The 15272-nt window shown below is 35.1% G+C and overlaps 1 protein-coding gene across 1 annotated transcript; it reads left to right on the forward strand.

The window, feature by feature from the left end:
* Nucleotides 1–10: 10 nt before the first annotated feature.
* On the forward strand, nucleotides 11–13622 carry syt11b (synaptotagmin XIb). The gene is made up of 4 exons (XM_065298153.2): nucleotides 11–264; nucleotides 2710–3626; nucleotides 5688–5808; nucleotides 10080–13622. Exons 1-4 carry the CDS (start codon nucleotides 231–233, stop codon nucleotides 10388–10390), a joined length of 1383 nt encoding a protein of 460 aa, XP_065154225.1. The 5' UTR covers nucleotides 11–230; the 3' UTR covers nucleotides 10391–13622.
* The last annotated feature ends 1650 nt before the right edge of the window (nucleotides 13623–15272 follow it).

The raw sequence follows: 15272 nt of genomic DNA on the forward strand, positions 1-15272 counted from the left end.
ACAGTCAGGCTGAATCTGACGCAGTGCATCCCGTCGCTCAGCATCCTTCGTTGCGCTCAGCATCCCACGACGGCCTTAAAAGCAACGAACGGATCAGACACGAGCGATCACATCATGTAGGCTGCTGGTGTAGTCATGAAACAGCTAAACGATTTCAGATAAACGAGTATAATCGACATCAATTGTTTATTTGTGCTAATAATCGAATCGGAGCGCGCCCATCCCTCAAAATGGCTGAGATCACCGAAATACGAGCAGCATACGGTGAGTTTAAAGCGGGCCTGACCCATTTCGACCGGGTTAAACAAAATGTTACGCATTGAGGAGTAGCCTACAGTTGATTTTTATTACGGTTATAAGGTATTTATTTCTGCCATGTACTTATTTTATGATCAAAAGAAAAACGGCTTGGATTAGGCTTGTTAAACTAAATGAATAGTACCTGATATCTATTTCAGTTATGTAATGATTTAGTGGTTTGTCTTGGCGTTTGTGAACACTTTGTAACGGATTGATGCGCAGTGACATGGAAAGCTAGAATGACGTGATGTCTATTCCGGACTGAACCCGCGAGAGCCCTTTGTTTGTTAACGCAAAAGCGCACAGCTCCACCCATGTGTCCTTAAAAATCAATGAGCAACATACAGGTGTGATCATTTATACATCACTTGATCATTTGAAACACATTAAGCTATTATATTAACTGCCATCAGCTGTGCCCAACACAGGCAGAAGTGTAGCACACAGGTGCATGTTGCACTGAATGTTTTTGGGTTAGGCAAGAAGGCTCTCTGGTGTCTGTTAGATTGCTTTCAGGTGCTTATGAGCAGGTGCAGTTTGTTGTGTACTTATAAGAGTTTGAAATGTGTGCTCAGTGTAAAGGCACAAACATTGGGCTCAAAATTACTTTCTTGCCACTTATAAATGTATAGTGCTTACCTGTATACAGTCTTTTATTATGGAAGTGGAATAAGAGTTTCCCTATAACATAAATGCAGCAGAATTGTTTTTATTTTTACTTAGATAACACTTTAAAAAAAATGCTGGGAGTTTTCTTTTCAGATTCGTTAATTAATCTTGTGCAAGAAACATTTTATTTTTGGAAAAAGCATAATTTTGTCCTGATAAAGGGGGTTACTTGGTGCATGTGTGACAGGAAGAAGGGTGGATTGCTTGAATATGTTGCCTACACAACAGTGCCCACCTCCATCTGGCACCTGCCTCTAAGAGACATTTACGCGTCAGACACAGTTACATCGCCCACTGTCACTGTGGGCTGTATAAGTGTGGGAAGTATAAATGATGTGGTTTTATGCTCTAATAATGCGTCAGACCTATTTTAAATGGGAAAAAGGATTTTGCTACCTTATCCCCTGTGTGTGAATTTAAATAATTTCAGAGCCAAAACAGCACTTTTGCTAAGTGGAGGAATACTGCATCTGGCAGTGTTAATTTTGTCAGAGTGATTGCCTTGATTTGATTGGATGATTTTAAACAGCTCATCCCATATGGTTTATTTCCAAATAAGATGGAAATTTCAATGGATCCAGCCTGGTTGAAAAAAGGTTAAGTAAATACATTTTAACATATTTTTTTTACAAAATAACATCACCCCTAGACAAATCACCTATCAGGTTTAATGTCTAGTCACTCTTACCTCTCCCCAGTGTATACTAGAGATGTATGTATGCTCAAAATGTATTTATTTTATCAACCCTTATTGGCAGTCATTCAGAGATTTAATTCCCAGAGGAACAAATGCAATCATTTACATGTATTTATTTGGGAGACAATTTTATCCAAACCTTTTCAGCCCTCACTGCATTAATTAAAACTTGTGTTTATTTGATGGCTGTGATTTGTTAGATTTGCCTGATATGTGAGTCATGTATGTGCAGTAGTGGGATGTCTTTGTGTGTGCTTTTGGTTCATGCATGTCTATATCCCAGAGGATGTTTCCAGGTAATTGTAGCAGCTGTTTTTAAAGCCTCTCAAAGTCTTGCGTCATTTAACGCGTGGGGTGTGGGTCTTTGTCTCGGTTTTGGGGGAGGAGGAAGAAAAATAGTAGACTGACAGAAGCACTGAGCAATATCTCTATTTCTCTGTATCTACCCTTTATTTTAATTTTTGGCTGTAGATCCATCCTGCTGTACTTTCTGTGCTATGTGGAATCTTTTCTTTATTATTATTATTTATAAGAATGATTACAATTTTCTATACCCTTTTCTTTTAAATCTTTGACACAGAACAAAAACAAATCCATAGCAAAACATCTCATGCCACATGTCACAAAACATCATGTCACATTTGCTCATAATATTGTTTTCTGAATGGTATTTTGGTCTTTTGTCTCATCTGATATTTGCAACTGTTTTATGCATCAATTATTTTAATCTATGGTTACTGTATGATTGTGAAACATTGGTCTGGTTTCAAACAGGGCTAAGATTAGACCAGGAGTAAGCCTTTAACTAAGACATTTAAGTTGCTGTTATAAGCAAAATAAAACACGTTACTGGTGTTTTGGACATGCTAGTGCAAGTCGTTTTCAGTTAAGATAGATGCACTTGGACTAAGCTTAAGCCTTGTCTGTGAAACCGGCCTAAGATATTTCTAAATGTGCAAACAATAATGAGGTGATAGTGAACAATGAACATAGAGAAATTGATGTGAAGTTGTTTATCAAGTTTCTCTCCGTCTCTCTCTTAGATATGTCCCCGGTTCTGGCCGGGTTCATTGGTGCTGGCGTGTTGGTCGTTGCTGTCATTGCTTTAATTTTTGTGTGGAGTTGCTGTCAAAAACACTACAACAGGACGAACTACAAGCTCCACGGCATCCAATCGGAACATGGTGACCTTCTAACAGACCCTCCGTACAAGTTTATTCACATGCTGAAAGGAATGAGCATCTACCCCGACACGCTAACCAGCAGCAACAGGATCATACGGTTGGCCCGCCAGGCCAGGCCTCACACCACCGACGGGGATCCGATCAGCAGTGACCACGCAGCGGTGTTGGTAGATATGGATTCAGCAGCGGAAGGCGGCCTGATGGGAGATAAAGAGATGCAGATGAGACTCGGGGAAGGTGCCAGTGAGGTTCCCAGGCTGGAGAGAGAACTTCCTGTGTCTGCCGATTACTGCTGTCTGGATAGCAGTTCTGCAAGCAGCAGTCAGACCTCCAGTACCACTGTTTCCAGTACAGCCACACCCTTTACCCCTGGTGATGAGCCTAGGCGCGGGGATCTTAGCATTGCCGTCGACTATAACTTCCCAAAGAAGGCCTTAGTGGTCACCATTCTGGAGGCTCGGGGATTACCGCCTGTGGAAGGCCAATCTGGCAGCGCGGACCCCTATGTAAAGATGACAATTCTACCAGAGAAGAAACATCGTGTGAAGACCCGTGTGCTGAGGAAGACCCTGGAACCTGTGTTTGACGAGACCTTCACATTTTATGGCGTGCCGTACAGTTCACTGTCAGATCTAACATTGCACTTCCTGGTTCTGAGCTTTGACCGGTTCTCACGAGACGACGTGATTGGAGAGGCGATGATCCCGCTGGCAGGAGTGGATCCCAGTACGGGACGTGTTCATATCACTCAGCAGATCACTAAGAGAAACATGCAGGTATGTGAAAACCATAGACTGTAAAAAATATGGCTGTAGTATCCGTGATGTCACCCGTAGGTTTGTAAAGAGCGTTTTTTATGCCAATGGTTAGCGGAGCCTGCTGTCTCCAACTTGGCAGCAGGTCACTGCCCATCACTCACAGATAACCGAAAATGGGTAAAAGGCTGAGGTGGCTTGATGGTAGTGACAGCAGTGGCAGTTCACCCATCACTCAAGTGGCCACACCCTTAATTATGCACAACTTTAAGGCTTAATATAATTTAAACTGATATGTTACAAAAAATTCACCCCCTCACAGTGGCCATGAAGGGCAAAATTAGCTATATAGACCAAAATCACTTTTTGTAACAGGCTGTAAACATTATTTTCTACTGTAAAGTTAAGCATTTTTACATGGGGCCTCTAGTGGCCTCTAGCGACCAGTCAATGAATTGCAGGTTAAGTCACTTCCGTGTCGGCATCATTCAAAGAGATCGGAAGGTTTCCCCTCGGTGCAAACAATGCATATAAGCCTCAAGAACCCAGTTTAATAAAATATTAATATTAAACTTAACCATAGAAGTGTGATTATAATACACTAAATACATTAATACATGTAATCAATTCAATATAATATGTGTTTTCATTTCTCCTGGATGCTGATTGTTTAATGTCATTACAGCTGTGACTGCCTTCACAATATAGCAAAGCTTCTCATGCCTTAAATTAAAAAGTAAAGTAACTATACATTAAATCTGAAATCCCTTGAAAGTCAGTTTCATGTTCAGATTCAACTGCTTCCCCTTTCTAACTGTAATTTTATATCTTATTTATTTATTTGGTCTGAGTACTAGCACTTGTTTGTGTCTAGCACTTGTGAGGTCAGCGCTGACTCACTGCACAGTGTCTGATTCATCCTCCTACCACAGTTTATACAGGGAGGCTTAGTCATTGATAAATGTGTTCATCCTCCGGCTGGTTGAGTGGGATTAAACAGTCCCATAAGCACAGCACACGTATGAGCGCGTGCCTCCGCATAGCCGAAGATCATTAAAACGAGCTGTAAAGATAAATCACAATATGAATTATTAATAATTCATCATTTTACTTTTATTAAAGCGTCATGAAACCCCACTGTTTCAGTTCCAGTTTACCTCACTGTCATTTTGAAAATGCTACTTAAATGGGCGTGAACGCTTTGAGAAGAACGATGATGAGTGGGTGGGGCAACTGATATAAGCTAAGATTTACTAAGAATAGCAGTATTACAGTAATAATTCAACGAATATAATATTTAATTTAAACAAAAGTCAAGTAAAACTGTTATAGTTGAAATAATAGCGTGTTTGAAGATAATGAAAGTCCTCAAGATGACCTGGCCGCACGGAGCACATGCACGCGCGTACACAAAATCGAAACGTCTCCGAATTGGCTATAAAAGTTGTCTCCCCCCATGTAAAAAACATAAAAATGTTTCATCCGAAATTAAGTATTATACATTTTTTTAATAAAAAATAACATTTGTGACCCAGAAATCTGGTGAGCATCAAAGCATCATAATGAGCATCGAAGTTTGATTTCAGTCATTGATTTCACTTTAAGTTCAATCTTTGACTCAGTCCATATTTAAAATATCAAGGTTATTTTTGTTGTTTACATTTTGTAGTATGAATGTGTAGAAAACAATCATTCACAAAAAATGACTTTAGCTGAGTATCACAGACAGGGTCACATTTTGTCTCCACATATGAGAAAAAAACGTACAAGAAGGAATACAAGTTGTCACTGGGAAGTACCTTTTCAAAAAGTGCCTTGTACCTAAAAGGTGAATACTGGTACCTCAAAGGTACACATTAGTTAGGTACATACATACTGGTACATCAAAGGTACTTGCTGTATACTCACACCTCTACATCTGTGTATTCAGTCTTCCTAAAAAAAACTAGTAGTTTCTCTAAACTTTCACTAAGCACCATTATCCATGCCAATTATACCTACTGGTCATATCTGGATTTTATTAATGCATGTGGAGAGAAACAAATCATTTGTAACTTACTTTGTGTGTTTGTTTCTTCACAGTGTGAAAGCCGCGGAGAGCTCCTGGTCTCTCTTTCCTATCAGCCTGTCTCTCACAGACTCAGTGTGGTGGTGTTAAAAGCAAAACATCTTCCAAAAGTAGACATCACTGGTCTGTCTGGCAGTAAGTATATTCTGCTCATACACACCTACAAACACAAATGCATAAAGGCAAGGGCAAAAACTCTTGTCATTTATTTATTTACTGCCCTTGTGAAAAAAAAGTGTGCTTAAGTGTACTTTTATAAAGTGTACTTATTACATAAATAATACACTTTAAGTATATACACTTAAGTGTGAATTAAATGCAATCTTTTCGGCGCACTGAATGCACATTAAGTGTAATTAATTTAACATATATCATATATTAAGTTGAAATAAAATGTAATAAGTTGCCATTAAGAGTGATTTTTTGGAACAACTTTATTGGTACTTTATTACAACTTTCTATCTACTTTCATAATTGCTTCTAGTGTTTTTAAAATATACTTAAAGTGCACTACACAATATAATGACATGAAATTAATGTGATTTAAAATGCAATTTAATGTCTGTTAACAATACTCTTAAGTGTGAATTAAATGCAATCTTTTCGGCGCACTGAATGCACATTAAGTGTAATTAATTTAACATATATCATAAATTAAGTTGAAATAAAATGTAATAAGTTGCCATTAAGAGTGATTTTTTGGAACAACTTAATTGGTACTTTATTACAACTTTATATCTACTTTCATAATTGCTTCTAGTGTTTTTAAAATATACTTAAAGTGCACTACACAATATAATGACATGAAATTAGTGTGATTTAAAATGCAATTTAATGTCTGTTAACAATACTCTTAAGTGTGAATTAAATGCAATCTTTTCGGCGCACTGAATGCACATTAAGTGTAATTAATTTCACATATATCATATATTAAGTTGAAATAAAATGTAATAAGTTGCCATTAAGAGTGATTTTTTGGAACAACTTAATTGGTACTTTATTACAACTTTATATCTACTTTCATAATTGCTTCTAGTGTTTTTAGAATATACTTAAAGTGCACTGTTCAATCTACTGTCAAGCAATTAATGTGAAATTAAAAATAAGTTAATGTATATTAACAGTACATTTAATTACTCATTAAATGTAATGTTTCAAATACAAGTTTGCCAAATAAATTCCAATATATAAAATTAAATGCAATCAGTTGAACTGGGATTTCAGTGCAGTGAAGTGATTTCATTGCATCTTTCTACAGTATGTACTTTAACTACTTCTATTGTATGTGAAATATATTTATGTACTTCTCAAAATACTGAAAAACAAATCTAGTTAATTAAATATGTATTCATTTCAGTTTAATGCATTGCAAACAAACAAAAACCACAATGCTTACACTGACAATAAAACAGTTTGGTAGTCAAATTATGAATCAGATTTTTTGTTTTGCAAAAGTACATTTAATAAATTAATTATGAGTTGTATATGTCCAAACAAAAAAAAACTCATTTTAATATTGTTAAATTGGAATCAAACAAACAACTATCAATATTGAATAATTACATCCCTTAGAAAAAAATAAACTCAAAGTTATAATTTTTTTACATTTTAACAGACAACTAAAAAAGAACTGTATGAACTTTAAATTAACAAGTCTTTGGTAGGTCACATCAGTCTAATGATAATTTATTAAATGTGTTTAGAAATATTGCCATGAAAGTGTACTTTCTTTATGTAGCGGGTATTAACTCACTTACTTATGGACCAGGCATAATTATAAGATCAGAAGGGTGCACGGTACGAAGGAGGAGGTAGCAGTGATAGTGAGCAACAAGCAGAGACAGAAGGTAAGTTGATTAATAAATTATTTTACTTTGAGTATTGAGAAACCTTTCTATTTCTTTCCTTAATCACAAAAAATAGTAACAACAATGAAAATACAATTAACTATATACTATGGGTGCACGCTCTAAATTACTTCTCATTTACAGAAATCACAGTCACAATCAATGTACAAAGATGGTACAAATTATATATGTAACACACTGAAATCAGTATTCAAGTTCAAAGTTCTTATCAATTGGAGTATTGATCAGTCTTAAATTATCAGAATTGTGCTTCTGAAATGTTTCAGTTCAATAAAGTAAACAAACAAAATAAGGAAACAGTTTCTGAAATGTATCCTCTTACTTGTCTGAAGAAAAATATTTAAAATAGAAAATTGTCCTTTCCTCTAGATTCGTGATCCAATCAGGTCGAAATAGGAGGCTCGCCATCAATTAGGAAAATCCAGCTCAAGGAATGTTCATACGAAAGGAAAAAACATTCAATATTGTGTATCAATAATGATTAAAATTATACATAATACAGGAAACAAATAAAATACATACATAAGTGCCATCATCATAATAAATGACAATTTAGACAAATACCTGTCCATTCACGTGTTTCTCTCTCTTTTTGTCTTTCACAGGCACGTGCAACCAAAATGGCGTCAGCGAACAGCAGTGAACACAACGCACCATGTGGTTTTACATAATCACACTGCAATGAACAATCCAACCCATATAACATCACAATATAACACTATTTTGTCTCGTATGGATTAAACAAATAAAATGATATGACATTTAAAGTGTTGACATTCGTTTTTATGGCTAATTATAACATTGGTAATTATAACAAACTCACCAGGTCAAAATGAAAGCTCAAAAAGTGCTCAATCCACACAATCACGCTGTATCATTGAATATATGCAAGTTAAATTCTGATCTCTTCAGTTTATATGAACTTGAGTCATATTTAATCAAATTAAACACTCTCGCGTTAGATCGAGTGTCTCTGTCGCTCTGCATCTCTCCTCTGAACTGAGACGCGATCCGAAAGCAAAAAAGGGGCGGAGCTTACAATTAAACACTCCGATTGGTTTACTCATTTCAGATTTATAATTCAGATTGAATTATTCACATGTATTTCCTCATTTATAAAATAAATGTAGATGTATGAATAGTCTCTATTATATTTAAGCACACTTTTAAAATAATAATATTTAATTATTTAACCAGGGTTACATTTAAGTAAAACTAAATTAGACAAAGTGCATTTTTAAAAAGTGTAATTAGGTATGTTAAGAAATATTGTGATGAAAGTGTACTTACTATAAGTTAAGCTTAATTAGACAGTATTAAAAAGTGCATTTTTAAAAGTCCACTTAAGTGTGTTTATAAATATTATGTTGAAAGTGTACTTACTATAATTTAAAATTAATTAGATATTATTACAAAGTGCATTTTTAAAAAGTGTCCTTAAGTGTGTTAGTGAAATATTATTATGAAAGTGTACTTACTAAAAGTTGAAATTAATTAGATATTATTACAAAGTGCATTTTTAAAAGTGCACTTAAGTGTGTTTATAAATATTATAATGAAAGTGTACTTACTATAATTTAAAATTAATTAGATATTATTACAAAGTGCATTTTTAAAAAGTGTCCTTAAGTGTGTTAGTGAAATATTATTATGAAAGTGTACTTACTAAAAGTTGAAATTAATTAGATATTATTACAAAGTGCATTTTTAAAAGTGCACTGAAGTGTGTTTATAAATATTATAATGAAAGTGTACTTACTATAAGTTCAAATTAATTAGATATTATTACAAAGTGCATTTTTAAAAGTGCACTTAAGTGTGTTTATAAATATTATGATGAAAGTGTACTTTCTTTAAATTAAGCTTAATTAGACATTATTAAAAAGTACATTTTTAAAAGTGCACTTAAGTGTGTTTATAAATATTATGATGAAAGTGTACTTAATATAAGTTAAAATTAAATACATATTCTTACAAAGTGCAGTTGTAAAAAGTGCACTTAAGTGTGTTAATAAATAGTGTCATTAAAGTGTATTCCATTTAATTACGCTTAAGTGGTCTTTAATTTATATTATATTATATTATCAGCAAGTGCACTTCTCAAAAAGTATACTTTTATTATTTTAAGCACACAAAAAGTATGCTTTCAATACACTTAAGTACACTAATTTTTCACAAGGGTGTTTTCTTCAAAAAAATGTATCCTACATAGCATTCTGTAAAAATATAACCTTGATATCTTTAATATTGACTGAGAAAGGTCATGTCAAAGATTGAAGTCAATGTAAAATGAATGAAATCCTAATCTCTTAATAATTAGATTATGAGACTTGGATTTCACAGACAGGTCACATTTACTCTATATATAAAGAATGATCTCAGGAAAAGTCATAGTGTAATTTTCTCTGAGATTTCTACTTTCAAATATGGTAAATATTGGTTAAACATTTCTAATGTTGGTTAAATATATGGAACACCCTGCTCACTCAGCAAAAATAGTTGATTATCTAACCTAACCTGTCTTGTCTCGTGTCCCAGATCCCTACGTGAAGCTGAACGTCTTCTATGGCCACAAGCGCATCGCCAAGAAAAAAACGCATGTGAAAAAGTGCACACTTAACCCTGTGTTCAACGAATCCTTCATCTACGATGTGCCGGCCGATTTACTGCCAGACATCTCCATTGAGTTCCTGGTCATGGACTTTGACCGCACCACTAAAAACCAGGCTCTTGGACGCCTGGTGCTCGGCACAAACAGCCCCTGTCCCTCTGGCGCCACCCACTGGCAGGAGGTCTGCCAGAATCCACGACGCCAAATCTCAAAGTGGCACACCCTCATTGAATATTAGAGCTTCAGTGCACTCTCTCTCTGTACACACGCTCAGACACAGGCACACAGAAAACATGATTTAATAACAGGATGCCTTTGTTGCCAACTTTAAAGAGAAGGTAACTGATCTTCAAGAGGACTTGTGCGACAAAAAAGGACTTAAGCCAACTTGTGCATCATTCCTGTTGTGATGATGGGCCTCGGAAATAATCTTTTTAAAAGAAATATGACACTAATTCTGTACAATACAGACAGTTTCTCAATCGTATGCACACCAGAAGTATAAATCAGAACACATCGTAAATGCTAATAACCGAGACCAAAATATAATATGACATGACATGTTGACAGACTGTTACAAGTTTATTCTGAGGTTTCTGTAATTGTTCATCTGAAACCATACAGTGTCTAAGTAAACAGACCTGCCCATGCACTGGCTTTCTCTGCACTTATCGCATGTCTTAATGCTTCATGTTTCACCCTGAAAACACGACAAAACAGGGCATTGTGTGAACTGTGGCTCTGTGATGCTGTCACACATAAGCATCATCATCTCTATGTGTGCTGTATTTTCAAACAGCCTGTGAGCTCTTTTTTTTTTGGTGTAGGGAATTTAATTTCTCTGCCTATCCTGTTACTCGCATTCAGATGACCTTGTGATGATCAGTTCATGATTCATACTGATTCTCCTTTGAATCAGCATGGCACTGGTATGACGCAAAGGTTGTATGATCTACACTAAAAGATGATTCGTTCTGTTCTACTCTGACCGTAATGTTAGAAACAGACATTTTAGAGATTCTTGCCGTGTCACATTCTCCACAGCTATAATAACCCTTTAGGACCAGACTCATTGCTTGTGCGCAGATTTCTGCATTCACCTTTGATAAATCTGGCCCTGAAAATGATTATTCTGCATTGCTATGGACTCTGAATGTCAATCTTTTTAAATTTCATACACCAGAGCTTCATCTTACTATTTGACAGAGCTCCACTGTTTTATAGATTTCTTTATGCCATTACATTAGATTCTCTTTTATCTGTGGTTTTAAATGTGGATTATATAGAGATAGACATAGAGGTGTAAAGTACTCAAGTATTTTTTACTTTACTCAAGTATATTTTTTCAAGTATCTGTACTTTATCAGTTTGTTTTTCTTTGGCAAGCTCTTACTTCTCTACAATCTGATTCATAATACTGTACATTTCTCTACTACATTTCATAAGAAAGTAATTTTTACCTGTAATACTTCACTTCTATATAAACTTTTACTTGAAAAAAGTAATTAAAGGCATAGTTCACTCTCATTTTTTACAAACTTGAAATTCTTGAAAAAACATTTTGTTCTGATGAACAACAAGGAAGATATTTTGAAGAATATTTGTAACCAAACCATCCATGAGCCCCATTCACTTCCACAATATTATTTTTTCTATGGAAGTGAATGGGGCTTATGATCGGTTTGGCTACAAACATTTCTCAAAATATCTTCATTCGTGTTCATCAGAACGAAAAAATGTATACAGGTTTGTAACAACACAAGAGTGAGTAAATGATGACAGAATTTTTATTTTTGGGTGAACTATCCCTTTAAGTACTAGATTTTTGATTTTTTTTGTTGAATCAACTCGGATTTACAAGTCATTTCAACTTGCTACTATTTATCTTGACTAGAGATGAGTTGTTATAACTGCAGATTAGTTAGTTGTTATAACTTATAAAATATAATTGAAAAAAGCCATCTTCATTTTTTTCAGTTGTAGCAACTCAACTATTGTCATGATAAATAATAATAAGTTGAAATGACTTGTAAATCTGAGTTGATTCAACAAAATAAATTAAGGCAGCAATTTTTACAGTGTAAAAATATTTAATGTGAAATGTAGTGAATATTTTGTTTCAAAATGTATTGAAGTAACAGAAAAAAACCCTGATAAATGTACGGTATATTAAAGTAAAAATACTCAAGTACTTTACACCTCTGCACTGTAAAAAATTTCTGTAGAAACTACAGTATTACTGTGTATTACTGGCAACTGGCTGCCAGTAACTTACTGTAGATTTTTAATTTATGTTATTTACTGGCAACAGTTTGTTCAAAGTTAAATGAACATGAAACATTTTCAGTCTTTATCTTCTAAAGTAAGTTACTGGAACCAGCTGGATAATTACAGCAAATATTTTACAGTGTGGATAAAAGCTGGAAATCTCTGCCAGTTTGTTTCTTTGTATGATATATTCGGGAGAATGAAGGAAAAGTAGCATTTTTATTATTCATAGTTCATAAAGTCTAGGGGAAATTGTAGCCATAACGCAAGTTTATAAACAGACATCTAGCTTCCTTAATCTATTTACCTTCACTCCAGAACCTCTACTTTCTTACAAAGTTAATATCTAGGGTTTTCAACCTTTTTTCACATTTCACTTTTATGTACTTGAGACTTGTACCATGTTGTTAGTTGGTTTATTCACTGATATCCTCAATAACCAGATGGTTTGCCAGTGTGCCTGTAGACTCCGTGGCTTATCCTGCGCCGAAGTCGGCAGATCCGCCCCAGAGTCTACTGCTGTCTGTGGTGCTTTGCACTGTTACATCCATAAGCCTGTAGTCTCAGTCTGGCACAGAGCATACTGTTCTCCATATGGAGTCATAATATGCCAAAAAGCTCAAGCAAGTGATGTGTGACAAGAAAAATGCAAAACACCCACATTTTTCTTGATACAATGCTTTGCATGCATTTGAAATGAATGCATCTCTGGTTTTCAAACATCGCAGACCTTCAGATCTTCTATGAATGTCCTACAGATGAGCCACTGGCCATCAGCTGATCGAATGGCACATGGTTTCTCCATCATAAAAGTATTGGATAGATGTGGTGTACACTATAATTCTGGATGGATGGATAAAATTGCCTGTATGGAATCTCATCTACATTCACTCAGTTATGTTTCATCTACAAAATCCCTTTATGAGATCATGGAAAGATGTCCAAAAAGCCATGTGAGAATCACAAGAAAAAACGACGAAATCATTTGTGGTCTCAACACAACTGCTTTGGTGTCAAACATAAATTGGCAGGAAACTCTCTGTGCAAAATGTTGTAGTAGTGTAAACTAAAAAACAAATGAAAATCTTGTGATTATTTCACATATACTGCAAACGCTGTGAGATCTCTGCTAATGTTACACGTCCACCTGTATGTTCGTAACACCCACTGAATGTGCAAAATAAACCTGATACACAAGTGAATTCTCTCTCTGAATTTTTCAGCTCATAATGTCTGTGGCATCATTAAAGGAACAGTATGTAGGATTGTAGCCAAAACTGGTATTGCAATCACAAAATGACAATATCCTGGCCAGACCACTGTTGTCAGCGATATAAGTATCTGAAATGAAAATTATTTCTTAATGTCTAGTGACATATCAGGGTCATTTTATGATTAATTGATATACATTTCTTACATACTGTTCCTTTAAGGTGTTTTGATACTCCCAATGCATCTGGATTTGTTTTTTTGGGCAAAAATGGTTGTCCTTCTCCTACAAAATAAGCAATATCACTGTACTTGTAGAGATGATTTCAATAACATTAAATATATAATTGTCTCTTTTATTAATTAAACTAACTTTAAACAGTTTAGATATTTCAGTGTTGCCAGCAGTACTTAAGTGGGTAATGTGGTCAATAAAGTGCATAAAGGATTAGTAAATTTTCTTTAAAAAAATACAGATAATTTACATCCCAAATGTCATCCAAAATGTTGATGTCTTTCTTTGTTCAGTCGAGAAGAAATTATGTTTTTTGAGGAAAACATTCCAGGATTTTTCTTATTTTAATGGACTTTAATGGACCCCAACACTTAACAGTTTTAATGCATTTTAAAATTGCAGTTTCAAAGGACTCTAAACAATCCCAAATGAGGCATAAGGGTCTTATCTAGCGAAATGATTGTCATTGTTGACAAGAAAAATAAAAATATGCACTTTTAAACCACAACTTCTCATCTTCCTCTGGTCCTGTGACGCGCCAGCGTAACCTACGTCATCACATTAAGAGGTCACAGATGACGAAAGCGAAACCACTACGCCCCAGTGTTTAAAAGTGTGGAGAAAGAGGACCGTTCCAATGTTGTTGTATGTGGAATAATACTAATTAAAGGGACACAAGGCAGCATTTTTATGTTAATAAATCATCTTCGTAAGTCGGTATATGGTTAAATGACTCATTACATGACGAATGAAGACTCTCTCGCCCGCCCCTACCGTCTTTAGGAAGAATACCCCACTTGCAAGTTCGCTGTATCCGACCCAGTGTCCTTCAGTCTCGTATAGTCTTAGATATAGAACGCATTTACTCCCAGACACTAGGGGGAGCTAGTAGAGAAATAATACTCAGACTTGCCTTGTGTGCCTTTAATGTCTTTGTGTCAGTTTATTGTTAAAAAATGGTCTGCAAATGTGCGTTTCATATATGTAACACGTGACCTTTCCACGGCATTACTCAATTTCGTGAGGTCGCGCTGGCGCATCACAGGACTGGAGATAGACGAGAAGTTGTGGTTTAAAAGTGCATATTTTTTATTTTTCTTGTCAGAAATGACAATCGTCTCGCTAGACCCTTATGCCTCATTTGGGATCGTTTAGAATCCTTTAAAATTGCAATTTTAAACTGCATTAAAACTGTAACGGTTTGGGGTCCATTAAAGTCCATTAAAATGAGAAAAATCCTGGAGTGTTTCCCTCAAAAAACATAATTTCTTCTCGACTGAACAAAGAAAGACATCAACATTTTGGATGATATGGTGGTGAGTAAATTATCTGGATTTTTTTAAAGAAAATTGACTAATCCTTTAACATACTCAGGAAATGAGCCGCTACACATATTGTCATGCTGAAA

This window comes from Paramisgurnus dabryanus, chromosome 13 (genome assembly GCF_030506205.2).
Source record: "Paramisgurnus dabryanus chromosome 13, PD_genome_1.1, whole genome shotgun sequence".
Taxonomy (NCBI): Eukaryota; Metazoa; Chordata; class Actinopteri; order Cypriniformes; family Cobitidae; genus Paramisgurnus; species Paramisgurnus dabryanus.